Here is a 20465-nt window from a genome sequence, read left to right as displayed (position 1 = left end):
AAGTCTTACTTTTGGAGTGATGCAAAAAAGCATATAATTATTTCTTTAAGTGTAGTTGTCACTTGATTATAGGAAATCGGGTTGTGGGGGAAAGGGTGACTACTAAATAGTTCTGTTTTCACAGTTTAGCATGATGCTGGTACAATAGGGATGACCTTTATTTGCTTAATGTTTATGTTCAGACCTTAAAACATTGCTTAAATTTATCATCTTTATTTCAGAGGTTAAGAAGATTATCAACCAAATATAGAACAGAAAAGATCTATCCAACGGCCACTGGTGAAAAAGAAGAAAATGTTAAAAAGAATAGATATAAGGACATACTACCATGTAAGTTTGACTTCTGTTATATAGAACAAAGAGACGTTAATTATACTTTCCAAATATACCTTGAGTCTTACTATTCACATCCTGTTGAACAGCTAAATTATATGGGAATTATCCTCTGCTGTAAGATTCACTGCAACATCTTAATTTTATCACCAAGTTGAGAGGTGCTCCTTGTCCCTACCAATCTTAAGTTATTTTCATATGTAAGGCTTTTGCATTAAAAAGGTATTTATGAATACCCGGACCTTTTGTTTCCAGATCTGGCAAACTGGCACTTTCCATAAGCAGCAGATTAATTCAGAATTTAATTCTGTTTCATCATTGATTTTTGTTTTATTTTCAGTAATCGGCTGTTCAGCAGAGATGGGCAGCAGTAGCTTTGTAACATTGAGTTGTCAGTCCTACCAGCACCCTGCTGCCCCACTGCAGTGGGAATGCCAGCAAGACTGATACTGTTGTACTGTCATTGGTGGGAAGACCTGTCACTGTCACTACCCAGGTTTGGGGGGGTAGGGAAGAGAGGACTCTCAGGTAGAGCAGTAACAGTTCATTGGGTAGGCAGGACTGCTGGATCAGCTGCTGCCTCCTTGGGCTGCCAGTGGCAGCCCTAGCTAATTGAGTGGGGGATACTATCTAATTAGTTGTTGCTACTGCTGGTAGTTTTCAGATTGCCATGATAGCAAAAACTAGTTGAGTGAGCCTTCGTATCAGCTTTGTAGCACCCCAGACAGTGCATGCCTCCTTGTACTTCATTTATTTATCTATTTTTTAGTGCTAAAAATGAATGTGTGTCCAAGGCTTAAGATGCCCAAGTCCACTTAGGCCTCTAATTGAGGGCCAGATTGTGTTTCATCTAAGTTAAGATGCATTGTGTCCACTGTGGAGGAGGCACAAAAAACATTTAAGGACCTTTGCCTTCTGTAGTCCCAGACAGAAATTAATCTTTCCAGTTTGTCCTTGGAAGGTAGAGTGCTCTCTGAGGGCTCCAACTCTGAAGCTTTCTACCTTGATCTAACGTGCTCCAAATTTGGTGCCTTTCCAGACAGACTGCAAAAGAGATGCCTGACATGGCCTTTGGAGAAGGATGAAGGCATGCTTCTTGTAATAATAAAAAGGCAAAAATAACATTTTTGTAGGTATCTGGCTGGCATGAATTCATAAGTCTGATGTTGCTGAAATGCTGTTGTGTTCTTAATAGTAAAATAAGCACTTGGTACCTTGGCAAAAACATCTTTTCTCAGGTTTTATTTTTCTTTTTTTCCTTTTAACATTGAAAAACACAAAACTAGCTCAGGAGATAAAATTGAATGTGGGGCAATTGGGAGCTAAATCAACTGTTTGATAGTAATATGAAAAATGGGGCAAATGTTGCCTGAATTCATTGTTATTCAGGTCAATTGGAAGTTCAGATGTATGATTCCCTTTGGTTAAGGCATGCATTTTCTCAGATATTCAAGAGATCTGGTATGGTAATTGTGATTTCTTAACAAAAAAAAATTAAAAAAAATCCAGAAAACTTTTCCAGGGAAAATACTTTCTTCTTACTATCTCATAATGAAGCAAATAGATTAAAAAGTTATAAGTACATTTTTTTACAATTTAAAAATAAAAAAATTGAAAAATAAAAGCATTTCTAGGTTATCTTTGTATTTGGGAGAATTTGTTCTTTTTGCCAGAGAAAGAAGTAGGATTAGGGTGCCCATCACGAGTTCAGACCAGCCTAGTTTCAGCCTAAATTGGCATGTGTTCTTAACCTGCACATGCTGTGTTTAATAAACTATCCTAAATGCTATTTTAGCTTAAAATATTGAGTATTCATTATTTAAATGGAACAATTTTAAACTCTAAACAATAAAGGTGCATATATGTTCAATATTGCAGAGTACTTGGGATCTCAGAGTTTGCAATGTAATTCAACTTTGCTGAACAATTTTATAGTGCAGAATGAACTTTCATTTAAAAAACGTACAGCCCTTAAACCTGTGGAGATTCTTGAAAACAAACTAAATATAAACTGGAGTAGCTATATTAGTTGGAGTCTGCACCTAAATAATAGTTAAAAGTGGTGAACTGTCCTGATAGTTTCAGTTGAGTCTTAGTGACCTAACGGCCCTTCAGCCAGGTGCCATGATATATCAGCATTTTCTATATAAAGAAGGGCTTGCCTGACATCTTTCAGCTGTATGCCTGGTCCAAAAAAAACCCAAAACACCAAACAACTTTTGCTTTTCACTCATTTTCCGGACCATAACAACTATATTGCAGCTCCCAACTCAACTATGGCATTGGTAGTTTTAAGTGTTCTTAGTCTCCTGGAATTTTTCCCTTGAATGTTTGGTAGGCTGAAGGAAATGGAAAAATTGAGCCTTTATCCTAAAAATTACTTGGAAAAAGTTTCTACCTTTAGAATTTCTCTTGGGTAGAAATGAAATTTTTTAAGAAACTGATTTAAGTAAATCCTGCTCAATCAACTACTTCCAGTTGCATATCTCCCAGGCCACATTTAGAACCTCTGTGCTATAGTTGACACACTTAAGTTCACCTCCTCAGCCAACTGAATTCATGTCAGCAAACTCTATTGATGATTTTTCTATTTTTTTTCCTTTTATTACTTGTTTCTCCTGTAAAGGAATTCAACTTTGTTTCTTCCATTTCTAGACAAACCATCATTGTTGCCATTAATATTGTGCAACTAAATTTTGCTTAACTTAATAACTTGCGTTTGCTGTGCTGAATCTCACTTTTGGGGGGAGGGGGGGGGGCAATAATTAGCCACCTGAGTTAGAGATCCTCTGAAAAGGACATGGTGGTGGCTGTTACCCTGCCCTTCTACTTGCATTAGTTTATTTAGAAATTGCTAATTTTATTGACTGGCTTGTCTGTGCTCCCAACTACTATTCCTCATCACAATGGGGAAACGTTCTGTTAATGTCTAATTTACCCCATCAAGCATTGTTTTATTTATGCATCAGGTATATCTTAACACATGCTGTAATTCTTCACTAAAAACTATTTTTTTTTAGTTGATCACAGCCGGGTTAAACTGACTTTAAAAACTCCCCCGCAAGATTCAGACTACATCAATGCAAATTTTATTAAGGTATGTATTAATATCTAACTACATTAAAATACTTTCTGAGCTTTGGTTTTTATAATAGTGCCTCTTTAATCTCGTTAATATTCAATGTACTATATGAAATAAAATAAAATCTTTTAGAGAAGGTTTTCATTTGGCACAATTTTACTTCCTTTGCAAGCATACTGCCTCAGATTTAAGTTTTAGGGTTTAATATTATTTATACTACAAGGTACATACACTTTTTATTAAAACATATTCCAGTTAAGCAAAAGAAGATGCAAGTTTACCTCATTAAAAGTTTGTATTTGTAATTATGTTGAAATGTGCTGTTCCAAATAACAGATTAAAAATAGCCTATGATTGCCTTTTAAGAGATGATTAATAAGGTGGGTATATACAATCTATGGATACATATGCATTCATGTGCAGTTGAATACAAAATCACTTACTGCATTGAGGTATTACAGATGCAACATTTGTGTAGGACGTCAAATTCATAATTTGCGGGCTAATACAATAAATATTTTAATCATTTAGAAAACAAACTCCAGTTACAGATTTGATAGAATATTGTTATAGTTTGCCCTTTGGCTATACATCCTTAAGGGACAATTATTAACCTTTCCTTGCATTTTCCTTTAGGTTTCTGTCAGGTGATGCTTTTAATCACAACCTTTTGCTAAAAAAAAGAGGTGTTTTTTCTTTTAAATAAATGTTATTTTTATATAAATTTGATTAAAAAAACATGAATGTGTGGAGCCAGTGGAAACTGAATGCTTGTATTTGATTTATAGTAAATTTTTCTGGTTGCATAAATTTTACAGGCCTATTTTAACCTTGAAAAAATGAACGTTGAAATGTAACGTTATTTAAAAGGAGTTGCATTTCTTGTCTCTTTTTAAAAAAAAAAAAAAAAAAATTGCACATTTTCCTTGAGACTTTCCATAATGGGCAAATTTGATAGGATGCATGTTTTCCAATTTTATCTTAAATCATTTAACAATGGAGGAGGAAAGCTTTTATAAGTCAGGGGAATTGACAGAATTAAAGATTTTTTTTTTTATAAAATGTCCACTTAATTTACAAACTGCTCAGTTTTTTAGAAAATGGCCCCCAAATTTTCTCACATACCACATGTTCCCAAAGAAGACATGATGCATCTTGTTTTGTGTGTGGAAGAATGAAGAAAGTTGTTTTTTTCCCCAAGGTTATGGTGGAATAGATTAGGGAAAGAACCTAATCTTTAGCTCACTTTCACTCTCCCTTTCCTGCTTAACCAAAAGCTGAAACTAGTTGCTACTGAAGTGGATCCATGAGTGGATCTAGGGTTTTGAAAAGAGCTAAAAAGCGTCTATAGGACTGTGAAATAACTGGGGAGAGAGCAGGAGTAACTAACGAACAGCAAAATTGTCAAGAAAGGATAGCTCTATTAATGGAACATCAAGACCATTTAAAAAAAGAGAGGGGGTTGTGGAGCGGAGAGACATTACTGGGAATCAGGTGATAATGAGCCTTTAAGGTAATTCTTTCAGCTGCCTAAATAGAAATGCCACTGATGGCAGCTGGCTTTAAACTTCGGGTAGAGCAGGAATCAAAGTGGCTGTGACCGTACCGCTGTACTCATGGGATCTACCCCTGCTGGACTCTGCTCCTCTATCCATGTAGCTGCTGGAGGAAAGACCCGGGAAAACGAGCAACAGTCATCTTACAGCATCTCCACACTTACTTTCTGCTTCCCTGCTTAAGACAATTATGGAAAGCTAATTTTTGAGAAAAGGGTATATGTGCCTTGTGAATAAATACAGTAGTAAGAAAAACAATTACAAACAGATGAAATCTTGACTTCATTTGGAGCCATATTTGAAATGAATTTCACTGGAGCCAGGATTTGGTGTACACTTTTCCACTGTATTTGGAATGTGGTAGTGGCTAGTCCTTATCTTTTGGAAGTAGAAAAAAAGAGTAGCTCAGAGAAGAGGAATACATTGCAAAGAGATTCTACAGTTGCGTTTAATTTATGAAATTGGGAACCTTTTAAACCAGATTTTCTTTATGAACATTAGCTATTTCTTTGTGCAATTTTAGGGAGTATATGGGCCAAAAGCATATGTTGCTACCCAGGGACCATTAGCAAATACAGTAATAGATTTCTGGAGGATGATATGGGAGTACAATGTTGCAGTAAGTAACCTACTTTTTTCTTAATTTGTTACCTTATCCCTTGTTATGTTGAGCAGTTAAGAATGCATGTTTAATTTACTGAAAATTCTGGAATAAGGAATGTTTACAGAAATTGAGCAATTTGGACTTTTGCCAGTCATTCCAGAGACTCTAAAATATGACAGACCTGTAATGTTTAACTAGAGCTTTGTGTATTATGAATAACTTTTAAATATTCAATTTATAATACTGACTATAAACCATTTCGTTTTGTATGTTTAAAAATATGTGCATTTTACAAATAGCTCAACACTTTATTAATCACCGTCGTGCTACCCCTGTGGTCCATTATATTCATGCAAAATTGGTTGCAATAAAGTTCAGACTCCAAAACTTAAGATTTTCTTAAGTATGCGCTTACTCATGAATCTAACATATATGCCTACGACGTATGTAATTTGTTGACTTGAGTTAATATGTAAGGTCTGTGAAATTTGTACATTTTCAACTGATTCATGAACCTTCAAAAATGTACCCCTTCAGTTTTAATAATACAGTTCTAATATTTGAAAAAAAACAGATCACTCTGTTTCAAAGCACATCTGTTTAAGGATATGTACAAATGATCAGTTTCTACCAGGAGAATTAGTATTCTCCTGGTAGAAACCACAAGCGTGCAGATGTTCATACTTTTTCCCGCTTAAGCAAAAATGGCTGCTCTGGGAAAAATGACCCAGGACCAATCAGGGTTAAATCTGAGTTTCTCCCAGGAGACTGAACATCTGCACACTTGCCCTTGGCTTAACTCTTTCTTGGGATAGCCTTCCTGAGCCCAGGGTCACGAGTCGGGAGAAGAATTGAGAGAGACCTCCTCCCACCTGTTCTGTAGACTGGAAGGGGAGGAAGGAGCAGCTGCCAGCTGCTCCCTGCCTGCTTCTCACTCCAGAGTGCCTGGTGTGAGAAGCAGGCAAGGGCTTCACTGTGCCACTTTCTCCACTGAGCTGCTGGGCATGGGGAGCTGAACACGGGGAACAGCACAGGCCCCAGCCTGCTGCTCACACTGGAGTTCCCAGTGTGAGAAATAGGCAGAGAAGGACCCTGCTGTTCTCTCTAGTTAGGTCCTGGGCACTGGGAGCCAAGCTCATGGAGTGGCACTGTCCCCTGGCTGCTTCCCTTTGGCCCCCTCCTTTGAGTAGTGAAGGTGGTGAATTAAAAGCGAGTGTGGCTAGGAGTCTGGGCTTAGAGAGGCTTTCTGCAGCTTGGTGCCCAGCCTGATTGGCCTCCCATTTACTCTCCTTGCTGCGCAGCCAGAAGCTAGCCGGCAGGGGAACAGGCTCAGGGAGGGCCTCCCTGGTGTAGCAGGGCAAACCACCTGCCCTCTATTCACACTGGAGGCCCTGGTGTGAGAAGCAGGCATGGGGCTTTGCCCCACTGTCCAGTGTTCCTGGAAACAGGTGGAGTGGAGAAGCCAATGCTTTTCTCAGACTGTGGGATCACCCTGGCCTTGCAAAGCACAAGGAGCAGGGCAGAGGGGTCAGTTGCAGGTATTTTTGTATTTAATGTTAATGCATGTAGCTTTATGAAAAATAGCGGTCACTTTCTATTTACAAATTTTTAATCTGTTTCCTTCAATTGGTTAATGAAGAAATCTAACTCATTGTCCTGAACTGAATGCAGGGAGCAGCACAGCCTGCTGCTCATGCTGGAGTTCCCAGCGTGAGAAGGAAGCAGAGGATTTGCCCTGCTACTCTCTGCTTAGCTGCTAGGCACCAGGAGCCAAGCTCAGGGAGTGGCACTGTGCAGGATGTAATTTAGACTGTTTAAAAAGTATAAAGGTATATGCTGCATCTAAGTTTGCAATTTTTCATGTGTGTATCTTGTGCTTTAATGCAAATGGCCATTATGGGTTCTCAGCACTCGTTTGAGTGGAAAAGTTTCATAACATACTTTCATAAATGGTGTTGAATATTTTATAATTTATATTTAATTTTCCTTTTTCAGATAATTGTAATGGCTTGTCGAGAGTTTGAAATGGGAAGGGTATGTATACTAAAATTAGATGGATACTAAAATCTCACTTAGGATAGTGTGTAAATAACAATGAGGCTGCATATGAAAAATCAGTCATTCATTATAAATGCAGGTAAATCGCATTCAATGAAAACATTGTTTTGTCATTCAGAATGAATGATAGGAGCTGCTAAATTTATATTCAGGAGCAAAATTGCATCAATATACAGTAGAACTCAGTGAATGGGAACTGCTTTTTCATTCCATAAAGTGGGTGTATTTTGCTGACGGGGAGTACTATAGGAGCCTGAATAGAAAATGAACTAATTTTCATATTTAGTTGGGCAAATATTCGTATAAATTTAAAATGAACTAATCCTAGTTCTACCTCTGATTTTATCATGGAGATTTTTAATGGTCCTATTGGGCATAAGTTCATTTACAGAGTGGTAAAGAATCTTGACTGGAGTGTATCAGGACCTTTTATCAGTTGAGGGGGAATGGAAAGGCCTACTGCCTATATTTAAATCCATGCATATTTACTCAATTTTTATATACATTTTCATCAGGGAAAGGTTACCTCCACTACTGGAGGTGCGTCATGCACACACGTGCCCACACACCACTTTGAAGCAGGCCCCCAGAATCATGAGTCTTAAGTCTTACTTTTGCAAATCTTTTGGTTGTTTTTGGTCTTCTGAGTTTTTGGCTTTTGCTATTTGTCTCTTATAACTTCTCTTGGCCACAAAGATTGTATTTTTTTTTATTTTTAAATGAAAGCTGAGATTCTTTCACAGGAACAGTAGCTATAAGAAAAAACACCAAACAGGATGAAGCTTGGGGATAAAATAGCAAGGATTAACAACGTTTTTAATATACTTCTGCTATCTGTGGTTTTATTAAAATTTGGATCCTGGGTTAATTTAGGATTATGTTTTGTGTTTTAACAGAAAAAATGTGAGCGTTACTGGCCTGTATGTGGAGAAGAGGCTGTAACTTTTGGACCATTTCGTGTGTCTTGTGTAAGTTTTTAAAGTTTTGTAAATTAATTGAAGGGGCTTTATGCAATTCAGCTTGGACTCTCTCCTTGTATTACTCGACTTTTTCATTTAATTTGTATATTTGGGAAGCAGTAGGTTGATATTAAGATCTAAACGTATTTTCTCAAATTCTGTTTTTAGTAACAGCTCTTAGGCAGTCCTATAAAATTGAAGATGTAAACTATATTAGTCTTCTGTACCTTTTCATACTTTACAGAAAAATTGCAAATAAGTTAAAGTATTAAAACATATTTTTTCATGTATTAGGGCTCTTGCACTCCTGAACTAAGGCATTTCAGAAGTGCAAGAGATCAAGAGTAAAACTAGAATAGAAAGGAAGTAAGAGGGATTAATGGTAAAAAACTGCACTTAAGCTGCAATAATATTAGAATCTGACTTTAACAGAAATATGAAAGATTCATAGATGTTTGGGTCGAAAGGGACCTCAGTAGATCATAGAGTCCAACCCCCTGCCAGGAGCAGGAAAGAGTTGTGGGGTTAGATGACCCCAGCCAGGTGCATGTCTAGCCTCCTCCTTAAAGACCCCCAAGGTAGGGGAGAGCACCATCTCCCTTGGAAGCCCATTGCTGATTCTGGGATCTTTGTCCCTCAGGCATCTTTGGGTTGCCTGATTTTGGGATCTTTGAACACCAATTTCCTTAGGTGTCTGAAGACTGCACTTGCAATTTGAGGCAGTATTGGATTTCTTTGTAGATGTCAACCTTCTGCAAGAGATGGTATCTGAGGTGCATGAAACAATCATTATCTAGAGTCTTGCTTTGAATCTGAATTACTGGAGCTGGGGACTGTTCATTAAGAGCTGCTTGTTGGAAGACCTTAGTCTTCTGAATGTTAAGCATCAGTCCCATTTTCTTGTATGCCTTAGTAAGGACATCGACAATTCCCTGAAGGTCTACTTCCAAGTGAGCATAGACTACAGCATCATTGGTATACTGGAGCTCAGTGATTGAGGTGGGGTGGTCTTAGTTTTGGCTTGGAGTCAGCTGAGATTAAACAGCTTACTATCCATTTGGTAGTTTAGCTCTACTCCAACTGGAAGCTTGTTGGTCAAATGTAGCATTGTGGTAAAGAATATTGAAAAGAGAGTTGGAGGGATGATGCAGCTTTGCTTAACTCCTGTCTTAACCTCAAAGAGATCTGAGATGGATTCGTTATTGAGAACCACCACTTGCCTGTTCCATGACAGTATGCAAAGAATGGTGGTGATTTTCAGTGGGCGTCTGTACTTCAGAAGGATCTTCTACAATGCTTCCTGGTTGACAGAGTTGAAGGCTTTTGTGAGGTCGGAGAAGTCCGGATAGAGAGTTATGTTGTTCCTGGCATTTTTCCTGCAGCTGGCAACTTGTGAAGATCACGAAAGTTTTGCCTTTTGCTGCCCTAAACCCACACTGAGACTCCAGGAGGAGCTCTTCAGCAAGTGGGAGGAGATGGTCCAGGAGGGTTCTCACAGTGCTTTCCTGTGGTAGACAGCAAAGTGATCCCTCTATAGTTTCCACAGCCAGACTTATCTCCTTTCTTGAATATTGTCACAGTCATGGTGTCCCTGAGGTTATCTGGGATTTCCTCCTCATTCTGAATACTTAAAATGAGGGTGTGGAGCTTCACTGTGAGCTTCTCTCTTCCCCTCCCCCCTCACTTCCCAACTTGAAGATTTTGGTGGGGATTTTATCAGTTCCAGATGCCTTGTCATTCTTCATCTGCTTGATGGCTTTCCTTACCTTATCGACGGCTGCAGGGATTCCGAGATCATCTCTGGCGGGGTTGCGGGATGGAGTTGAGAACACTCTTGTCAACAACTGCCTCGATTAAGAAAATCTTCAAGATACTCCTGCCAATGGGTATTGATGGCTCCACTTTCCTTGATCAAGTCTCCTCCATCCTTAGGTCTCAAGGGGGCTGGTCCAGGAGTGCTTGGATCATAGATGGATTTAGTGGCACTGAAAAAAACCAACACATCGTGGCTGTCAGTGAGATGTTGAATCTTTCACCTTCTCACAATCTGTTCTTTTAATGTGTGTCCTTCTTTGGACCTCTGCCTTGGCTTGTTGGTAATCCAGTTTCTTTTGCTTGGTGGTGATGTTCTGCCAAGCACACGAGGCCTTGAGTTTGTGGTCATTCAACTCCTGGATTTCCTAGACATTCTCATCAAACCAGTTTTGATGATTTCTGGTAAAGAAACATCAAGTGTCTTTTCGCAGGTGCAGAGGATGGTGAATTTGAAGGTACCCCAAGCACTACTGACATTTTCCTATTGTTGGTGGGAATTCACCAGTTTTTATAGTGGCACTAGTGGAAGAGGGCTCGCTTGATTGGATCCTTGAGTCCTTCAGTGTTTATCTTCTGTCAGGATTGCTTCTGTTGTAGCTGTCATTTGAGATCCTGTTTTGAGTGAGAAAACCAAGCAGATGAGTTGGTAATCAGTTCAGTAATTATCATGGAATCACAGAAAATTAGAGTTGGAAGGGACCTCCGGAGGTCATGTAGTCCAGCCCCCTGCTCAAAGAAGGAGCATCCCTAACAAGATCATCCCAGCCCCAGCTTTGTCGAGCTGGGGCTTAAAAACCTCCAAGGATGGAGATTCTACTACCTCTCTGAGTAACCTGTTCCAATGTTTTCCTATCTGCCAAGTGAGAAAATTCTTCCTAATATCTAAACTTACCTTGCTGCAGCTTGAGACCATTGCTCCTTGTTCTGTCAACTGCCACCACTGAGAAAACAGTCCAGCTCCATCCTCTTTGGAACCCCCCTTCAGGTAGTTCAAGGCTGTTATTAAATCTCCTGTTTTTTTTCTCTAAACTAAATACATCCGTGTGACAGGGGGCATGCCCAGGGCTGCGTTCTGAGTTGGCCTGCCCACCTGTCTCTGTGGGGTTGTCCGCCCAGCCTCACCTGCCATGACTTACACTTTCCACCAATTATGGGGACAGTAGAGAGACTACCCATTACATGCCCAATGTCAGGGGGTTCATTCACCACTCCAAACCTCCCCTACATGGTGGCCTGTGCCTCGCAGATAGCAACTCAGTTCTTAATGTCTCTGGTCCCCACTAGGCCCTGTAATGCTCTAGTCTGGACCCCAACTAGATCCCTTCCCATCAGGCAGCCTGCTCTGCTCTAATTCTGGGCTGCCAAGTTCCCTGCACTCTTCTTCCTTTCGGGCATGCCCCGCCCCCCTGGGACTTTTGGCCACACAGGCCCTGGCCTCACCTCCAAGACCAGTCGGAGCCCCAGGCCCCCTGGCTCTGGGCATTACGTGTGGTGGGCCCCTGGCCCTTTTGATCCTTCTGGTCCTGGCCCCAGCATTGACCAGTTGAGGGTGCCTCAAGTCAGGCTTCTGAGCAACTAGCCCACACCCTCTAACATGGGTCCGCCTTCTTGGGCCCTACTATGGGGTTACCCACCCGGTTGTGGGGGCTAGGGTTATTAAGGTGCACTGACCTACCTTTTACCAGGGTGGTTCATAGTCCTGGCATATGAGTGGGGCTTCCATGCTACCAGGAGCCCCACCAGGCAGTGTGCAGTTTTTAGGTCATGCTCAGAACCAAGAGCCCCCTGCTCTTACCTGCCAGATGTTTCATACAGCAGTTGAGCCAAGCCATGTCTCTGCCTGGCTGCCAGCAGCAAACTGCTGTGTTTATATAGCTGTCCTGTGTTTTAAAATGGTTGCTGCAATCAGGCACCTGTTGGCTGCCTGACTCAACCCTCAAAGTGGCAGGCACTACAAGTGCACTGCCACAGCCCAGTTCCCTCAGTCTTTCCTCAGAAGTCATGTTCCCCAGCCCCCTCACCATTTTTGTTGCCCTTGACTGGACTCTCTCCAATTTGTCCACATCCTTTTTGTAGTGGGGGGTCCAAAACTGACTGCGGTACTGCAGGTGTGGCCTTACCAGTGCTGAATAGACAACTACCGAACCCGCGGAGCTTCAATAACTCCGGGGCAAAGAAACTACCGAACCCGCGGAGCTTCAATAACTCCGGGGCAAAGAAACTACCGAACCCGCGGAGCTTCAATAACTCCGGGGCAAAGAAACTACCGAACCCGCGGAGCTTCAATAACTCCGGGGCAAAGAAACTACCGAACCCGCGGAGCTTCAATAACTCCGGGGCAAAGAAACTACCGAACCCGCGGAGCTTCAATAACTCCGGGGCAAAGAAACTACCGAACCCGCGGAGCTTCAATAACTCCGGGGCAAAGAAACTACCGAACCCGCGGAGCTTCAATAACTCCGGGGCAAAGAAACTACCGAACCCGCGGAGCTTCAATAACTCCGGGGCAAAGAAACTACCGAACCCGCGGAGCTTCAATAACTCCGGGGCAAAGAAACTACCGAACCCGCGGAGCTTCAATAACTCCGGGGCAAAGAAACTACCGAACCCGCGGAGCTTCAATAACTCCGGGGCAAAGAAACTACCGAACCCGCGGAGCTTCAATAACTCCGGGGCAAAGAAACTACCGAACCCGCGGAGCTTCAATAACTCCGGGGCAAAGAAACTACCGAACCCGCGGAGCTTCAATAACTCCGGGGCAAAGAAACTACCGAACCCGCGGAGCTTCAATAACTCCGGGGCAAAGAAACTACCGAACCCGCGGAGCTTCAATAACTCCGGGGCAAAGAAACTACCGAACCCGCGGAGCTTCAATAACTCCGGGGCAAAGAAACTACCGAACCCGCGGAGCTTCAATAACTCCGGGGCAAAGAAACTACCGAACCCGCGGAGCTTCAATAACTCCGGGGCAAAGAAACTACCGAACCCGCGGAGCTTCAATAACTCCGGGGCAAAGAAACTACCGAACCCGCGGAGCTTCAATAACTCCGGGGCAAAGAAACTACCGAACCCGCGGAGCTTCAATAACTCCGGGGCAAAGAAACTACCGAACCCGCGGAGCTTCAATAACTCCGGGGCAAAGAAACTACCGAACCCGCGGAGCTTCAATAACTCCGGGGCAAAGAACGAATTGTCGTAGTCCTCTAACGAGGATTTAAGCGGAGCTGAACCTGGAAACTGTCCAGCCTACACCACGATCATCTTTGGTGTAAGTAAACAATCTTTAAATCAACCATTACGCGTCCGTGACTAATTCTAGCTCGCCACCGGTCCTCTCCAACCCCACGTGCCCGGGCTGCTGGCCACAGCCCGCGTGCGCAAAGATGGGCCCGGCTCGCCCCCGGCTCGCACATGGCAACGAGGATGGGATCGGGAGAGAACTCGCACGTGGCGACCCAGGTGGGATCGGGAGAGGGCCCGCACACACCTTAGTCCATTAATCCAGCCCATACTTCCTTAGCTTGCCTGCGAGAATGTTGTGGGAAACCATATCCAAAGCTTTGCTAAAATCAAGGTATATCACATCTACTGGTCTCCCCACATCCAGAGAGCCAGTTACCTCGTCATAGAAGGCAATTGGATGATGGTTGGTCAGGAATGACTTGCCTTTGGTCAGTCCATGCTGACTGTTCCTAATCGCCTTCTCTTCCAGTGGAGGAGTAATGGATTCCATGAGGATATGCTCCATAATTTTTCTAGGGACTAGTCTGGTCTGTAGTTCTCTGGATTCTCCTTTTTCCCTTTCTTAAATATGGGCACTAAGTTTGCCCTTTTCCAATCATCTGGGACCTCTCCTGATTGCCTTGAGTCTTCAAAGATGATGACCGTTGGCTTTGCAATGTCATCAGCCAAGTCCCTCAGTACCCTCAGATGCACCCCATTTGGCCTCATGGACTTGCATATGTCCAGGTTTTTTAAATAGTCCTTGACTTACTCTTTCATCACTGTTGGCTGCTTACCTTCTTCCCAAGCTTGCTGCCTGGTGCAGTAGTTTGGGAGCTGACCTTGCCTGTGAAGACTGAGGCAAAAAAGGCATTGAGCACTTCAGCCTTTTCTGCATCCTCTATCACAAGATCCCTTCCCCCATTCAGTAAGGGACCCACACTTTCCCTGATCCTCCTCTTGCTACCAACATACTTGTAGAAACCCTTCTTGTTACCCTTCATGTCCCTTGCTAGCTGCAAAACCAGTTATGCTTTGGCCTTCCTGACTTCATCTGTACATGCTCAAGCAGTGCTCTTACACTTCTCTTATACTCCTCCCTATTTATTTGTCCAAGTTTCCACTTCTTATAAGCTTCCTTTTTGTGACTTGTCAAAGTCTGCTTTTATGAAGTCCAGGGTCCTTACTCTTGCTGCTCTCCATCCTTCCTTCCCTTAGGATCCTGAACTCAATCATCTCACGGTCACTGCTGCCCAAGTTGCCATCCACTACTCCATTCCCCACCAATTCTTCCCTGTTTGTGAGAAGCACGTCAAGAGTGTCCCCTAGTTGGCCACTCCAGAATTTGCACTAGGAAGTTGTTCCCAACATTGTTCAAAAACTTCCTGGATTGCCTGTGCACTGCTGTATTGTCCTCCCAGCAGATGTCATGGTGACTGAAGTCCCTCATGAGAATCGGGGATTGTGATTGGGGAAACTTCTGCCAACTGTTTAAAGAAAGCCTCATGTGCTTCATTGTCCTGGTTTGGTGGTTTATAGCAGACACCCACTATAACATCACCCTTGTTGCTCTCCCCTGTAACCTTAACGCAGAGACTCTCAACAGGCCCATCTCCAGCTTCATACTGGAGCTCTGAGCAATCATATGGCTCTTTAACATGAAATGCACCCCCCCCCCTCCTCCCCTGCCTATCCATCCTGAACAGGTTGTATCCATCCATGACTGTACTCCAGTCATGCGAGCTCCCACCGAGTCTCTCTTATTCCAGTCACGTCATAATTCTGTGACTGCGCAAGGACTTCCAATTCTTCCTGCTTGTATCCATGCATTTGTGTACAGGCACCTGAGGTAGGTAGTTGATTGCCCTGATTTCTCAGGAAGTATGAGAGCACCTCCCCTATTGCCTCTTCCTGCTTGCTTTTCCTCCAGGTCTCTCACTTACCTCAGGGCTTTGGTCTCCATCCCCTGGCAAACCAAGTTTAAAGCCCTCCTTACTAGGTTAGTGAGCTGGTCTGCAAAGATGCTCTTCCCTCTCTTCATCAGGTGAATCCCATCTCTTCCCATCAATCCTTTTTCTCCTGTCTCCTGTAAAATAGCCCAGACCTTCAATTGGTACACTTCTACAGGAGTTATTGGAGCTACGCTATTTATACCAACTAAAAATGTCTCCTGTAAAATAGCTTAGCTCCTAGCATAGCTTGGGTGATGTGAGCATTTTTGTGATTCTGGGCACAAACAATGACATAGTCTGTCAGGTGCCAGTGCTTAGGTCACGGGTGTTGCCATGATGGTTTGTGCCTGTTTTTCTGATGGAACAGGGTATTGGTGATGGTGAGTCTGTTTTGCATGTTTGGTCAGGAAGTGGGTGCTGTTGGAGTTGCTCTCTGGCTGGTGCCCTTTCTGGAGTCCCTAGGCATACTGACTGTGATCTTCTAAGAAGGGCAGGTATAGCAGCATGAGGAAGTCTGAAATGTCATAGAGTCATAGAGAAGTAGGGCTGGAAGGGACTTCCAGAGGTCATCTAGTTCATTCCCCTGCATGAGGTAGGATGATCCCTGTTTAAACTATCCTGTACAAACTGTAATCTTAAACTCTACATAAGGTTACTGTTAACTCTGACACAACACAGGCCTAACACCCTAACCTGCTGCAGGTAAAGAAGGGGAACCACAGCAACCAATGCCCTGCTTCTGTGAAATGTTGTCAGTATATGCTCAAGAGATCCTGGGAGGCTACACCTTCTGCTATGAAGGAAAGCAAAACCCCCCACAGTCCATACCAATCTGACCATGGTGTAAAATTCCTTCCTTACCCCAAATATGGCAGTCAGTTTGACCTTCAATGCAGGACCAAGATCCTCTAGCAATGAACCTCCAGCTTTGGTCCCTTCAGAAGCAATGGCACACCCCAGTCAAAGTCCCCAATCTTGGCAGTAGCCAACACCCAGTGCCTCTCAGGAAGGTTTAAAAACACCCTGACACGTAGCAGACAGGAGAGTGGCCGGATGGCGGCAGTAAGCAAAGCCCAGAAGCATGGGAAATACCCATAGTAGAACAGAGGCATAGCTATGCCTACATCATCCCCAACCAGTGGTTGTCCAACCTCTTCCTGAATACTTTCAGTGATGGAGAGGCCACAGTTTCCTTAGGCAATCAATTCCACTACTTCACTGCTAAAACAGTGTGGAAGTTTTTCTGAATACCCAATCTAAACCTACTTTGTGGCAACCTCAGTTCATTGGTCTGTTGCGTCTTCTGCAGTGAGAGGGGAAAAATGCTTTCCTTTTTCTTTATGGCAGCCCTTCAGGTATTTGAAGACTGCTATCATGTTCTCTCTTAAGTGCCTTTTCTGCAAGGTGATCATGCCTAGCTCCTTCAGCCTCTCATATGACTTGCTTTCCAAGCCCTTTATCAACTTTGGTTGCCTCTGGACCTTCTCTAACTTCTCCACGTCCTTTTTAAAATGTGGAGCCCAGAATTGCACACAGTACTCCAGATGAAGCATAACCAGTATGGAGTAGAGGCACCATCACCTCCTGTGTCTTGCACCTAATGCTTCTATCAATGCAGCTCAAAAATGCATTTACCTTTTGCAGTAGGTATTTGTAGGGAACCATCTCTGCTTTGGACAGTGGGTGAACCCATGGTGCCTTGGAGACCTTAGAAATGCTACAATTGAAGAAATGGTGGGATTAATGACAGCTTAGTTCTATGGGGAATGTCTCCTGTAAAATAGCTCATATGGAAAGATCCAAGTTTTATATTTTTAATCTCTTAAAATATTAAAACAAGTTTGTTAACATGTCCTGTTTCATATTACAGATATGTATCAGTGCTTTTGTTTTTTTTTAAAGAAAAAAAAAATCTTAATTACCGGAATTTTTATTCTCATGACACTAGAGAATAAATCTTGAATTTTGCTTATTTTTAATTTGCTGTTCATTTAAGTTCCTATCCATTCACAGATGTTTCCTCTTATTTAGGAAGCTGAACAAGCAAGAACAGACTACTTTATTAGAACGCTATTACTTGAATTTCAAAATGTAAGTATTTAAAAAAGTAGGCTTCCCTTCCCAGAAAACTTAATCATATAGATTACTAATGTTTTTACGCTTTTGGTGTCAAGCTCAGTTTTAAAATCCGTTAGGTGTCGTTTTCTACAGTAAATCGTAGAAAAAACTTATGAAAAAATTAAGTCATATTAAAAGTCTACATTTCAAATGTTACCCAATGTGGCAAAATTGGAAATAGTTTACTGTACAAGAGAAAAACAAAGAAATAAGCCCCTTTTTGGTTCATCTTTGTGGTGATGCCCTTTATTAACTCAACCCATGAGAGAGTTTTCAGTTGCATGTTAACAATATATAGGACCAGACTTTCAATTGGTACACTTCTACAGGAGTTAATGGAGCTATGCTATTTATACCAACTCAAAATCTGATCTGCAAAATTGAAACTGGTAAAAGAAACTTTTAAACACTCAGTCTTTTAAATACCTTTCTAAAATTGTGTTTGACTGTGCCTTTGACTTTTTAATTTGCCTGGGACTTACCTGACATCCCACCTCACTGATTTGTTTATTATCAAGAGGAAATGGTTACTGATATTTGAATTTTTTATGCCCAGCTATAGTTGGTTGTGTGTTAATGTAAAAATGATCACGTCCTTCAGTATTCTTCAGTTTAGCTTCATAGATAGAACTTTTATACATGCTTCAGTATTTCACTGACAAGATCTATCTTTTTGTCACAGTTGTTAGATACTGATAGATACCTATTTTTGCTCTTGTTTTTTGTCACTTGAAACCTGTGAGGGTTTGATATATGTAAAGAATAAGACAAAAGTATTCTGTGCTTAAAGGAATCATTTTCTGCTTTCAGAATTACTAATAGTCTTATTAGTAAAATCTGTTCCTTTAAACTGTGGGTCAGTGGTTAGAATATGAACTTTACAAGTGGTCTGGTGTTTAAGATGTTTTGGATGGATGTTCTTAGATAGTGATTTGTCGTTTGCTTTGGAAATCATTAATATCACTATTAATTATCACTTTCAGAAGCAAAATTGTTGAGCAAAATCACATGGCACTAATTTTTGTAAAATATTAGTCACAGAGCTAGTCTGAGGATTCTGTAGTTGAGCTCTCAAGTAACAAAGGGTTAAAAGCTCTATTTCTTCAATGGAATAAAAGCATTCTATATTTTGAAATAACTGTTGCAAATGCATGATGTGATATCTTCCTGCAGATCTATACTTAGCTCTTAATGACCCCTGGTAGGCATATTTATGGCATGATTAGTGTGTTAATCATGCCATAAATTACACGTCCCATGTTGGCCAAAAGATGGTGCCATAAAATGGTAAACTAGCCACAAATACGTTATAATGTGGAACCTTGGGATTGGGTAAGGGTAGCTCTGAGTCCCAAATGAACTCGCACTGCCCATGCCTCATTCCAACACGTAGTTGAGCCTTGGGAATCAGGGCTGGGGAAGTCCTGGAGTCTAGGGCAAAGCTACCCATGCCTAATCTATAGGATCAGGCTGGGGTTAGCCCTGCAGTGGTGCATTTGGGATCTGAGGAATTTTATGCCTCATCCCAAACATCATGTGTTCTTTCGTTCACATGTGACAAGGCAGTATGTGTAGTGTTTGGGATGGGATATAAAATTTGCCAGTTCCTTGTTGCTCGTTACTTTAATGTCTGCCAGGGGCTAAAGAGAACTAATGGTATCTCAAAATAAATTGAAGAGGGCAGGTAACTCTTGTGCAAGTGACCTACTCATAATTTGTATATCATAAATATTAAGCATTGGCCGTTAACAATATTGGTAGGGTTCCTGTAAAACAGGTGGGCATTTGCTTTTGTCTAGTGTTTATCTATGATTGTTAAAAGCTACAGTTTCAATTGTTAAATGCTGCAGATTTAATGTTCCATAAACATCAGGCCCCCAAAGTTTATACTAATTGTAATTCAGGAAACAACTTGCACGGAACAAAAGTGTATAGATTTGGATTTGTTTATTTGCTGTATTTTACTATGCCTTCTAATTTGACTTAATGATATAAACAGATTACATTTCCTCAAACATTAATGATAAGCCTTGACTTTGGTAAGGCTTTTGATTCCATCTCCCACAACATTCTTGCAAGCAAGCTGACGAAGTATGGGCTGGATGAATAGACTGTAAGGTAGATAGAAAGCTGGCTGGATTGTCAGGCTCAATGGGTAGTAATCAGTGGCTCAATGTCTAGCTGACAGTATCAAGCGGAGTGCCCCAGAGGTCAGTCCTGTGGCTGGTTTTGTTCAATGTCTTCATTAATAATCTGATACTTGATACTTCCCTCCTAGTTTGACATTGAGCTGTTGAATTTTTAAACCTGCCTTGCTTAGCTTGCTTACCTGAATATTGTGGGAGACAACATCAAAAGTCGTGCTTAAGTCAAGGTATATTGCATCCATTGCTTTGCCCCCTTACACCTTACCATAGAAGAAAATCATGACTTGCTTTTGACAAATCCATGTTGGTTGTTGCACAGCTTTTGTTATTATGTAGGTGCTTAAAATTGTTTGATATGCTGTAGTATTTTTCCAGATATTCAAGTTAGGAAATTACAAATAGTCTAAGTCCTCCTGGCTTCCCCTCCCTTCCCCTTTATTTATTTTTAAGATGGACACTATATTGGCCCTTTTCCTCTCTCCTAAGACCGCATCTGCCCTCCATGAGTTTTAAAGATAATACCCATGTCTCTGTAATCACTTCTAGCTAATTTTTTGACTCTTATTAGGCTTTTCTGATCTGAAAATATCTAGCTTAGTTAATAACTCCCAACCTGTTC

The 20465-nt window shown here is 41.6% G+C and overlaps 1 protein-coding gene across 2 annotated transcripts in view; it reads left to right on the top strand.

Annotated features, from left to right (window-relative positions):
• The first annotated feature begins 221 nt into the window (after positions 1-221).
• PTPN12 (protein tyrosine phosphatase, non-receptor type 12) overlaps positions 222-20465 on the top strand; it is a 72952-nt gene continuing 52708 nt past the window's right edge. For both annotated transcript variants that reach the window (XM_025209601.1, XM_025209600.1), the window contains exons 1-6: positions 222-330; positions 3354-3430; positions 5495-5590; positions 7571-7609; positions 8530-8601; positions 17613-17672. In XM_025209601.1, the coding sequence (XP_025065386.1) occupies positions 5567-5590; positions 7571-7609; positions 8530-8601; positions 17613-17672 (195 nt within the window). In that variant the 5' untranslated portion in view covers positions 222-330; positions 3354-3430; positions 5495-5566. The remainder of the gene's footprint in view (positions 331-3353; positions 3431-5494; positions 5591-7570; positions 7610-8529; positions 8602-17612; positions 17673-20465) is intronic.

The sequence above is a fragment of the Alligator sinensis genome, unplaced genomic scaffold (assembly GCF_000455745.1).
Source record: "Alligator sinensis unplaced genomic scaffold, ASM45574v1 scaffold670_1, whole genome shotgun sequence".
Lineage (NCBI taxonomy): Eukaryota > Metazoa > Chordata > Crocodylia > Alligatoridae > Alligator > Alligator sinensis.
This window is presented reverse-complemented; position numbering and strand designations above follow the sequence as displayed.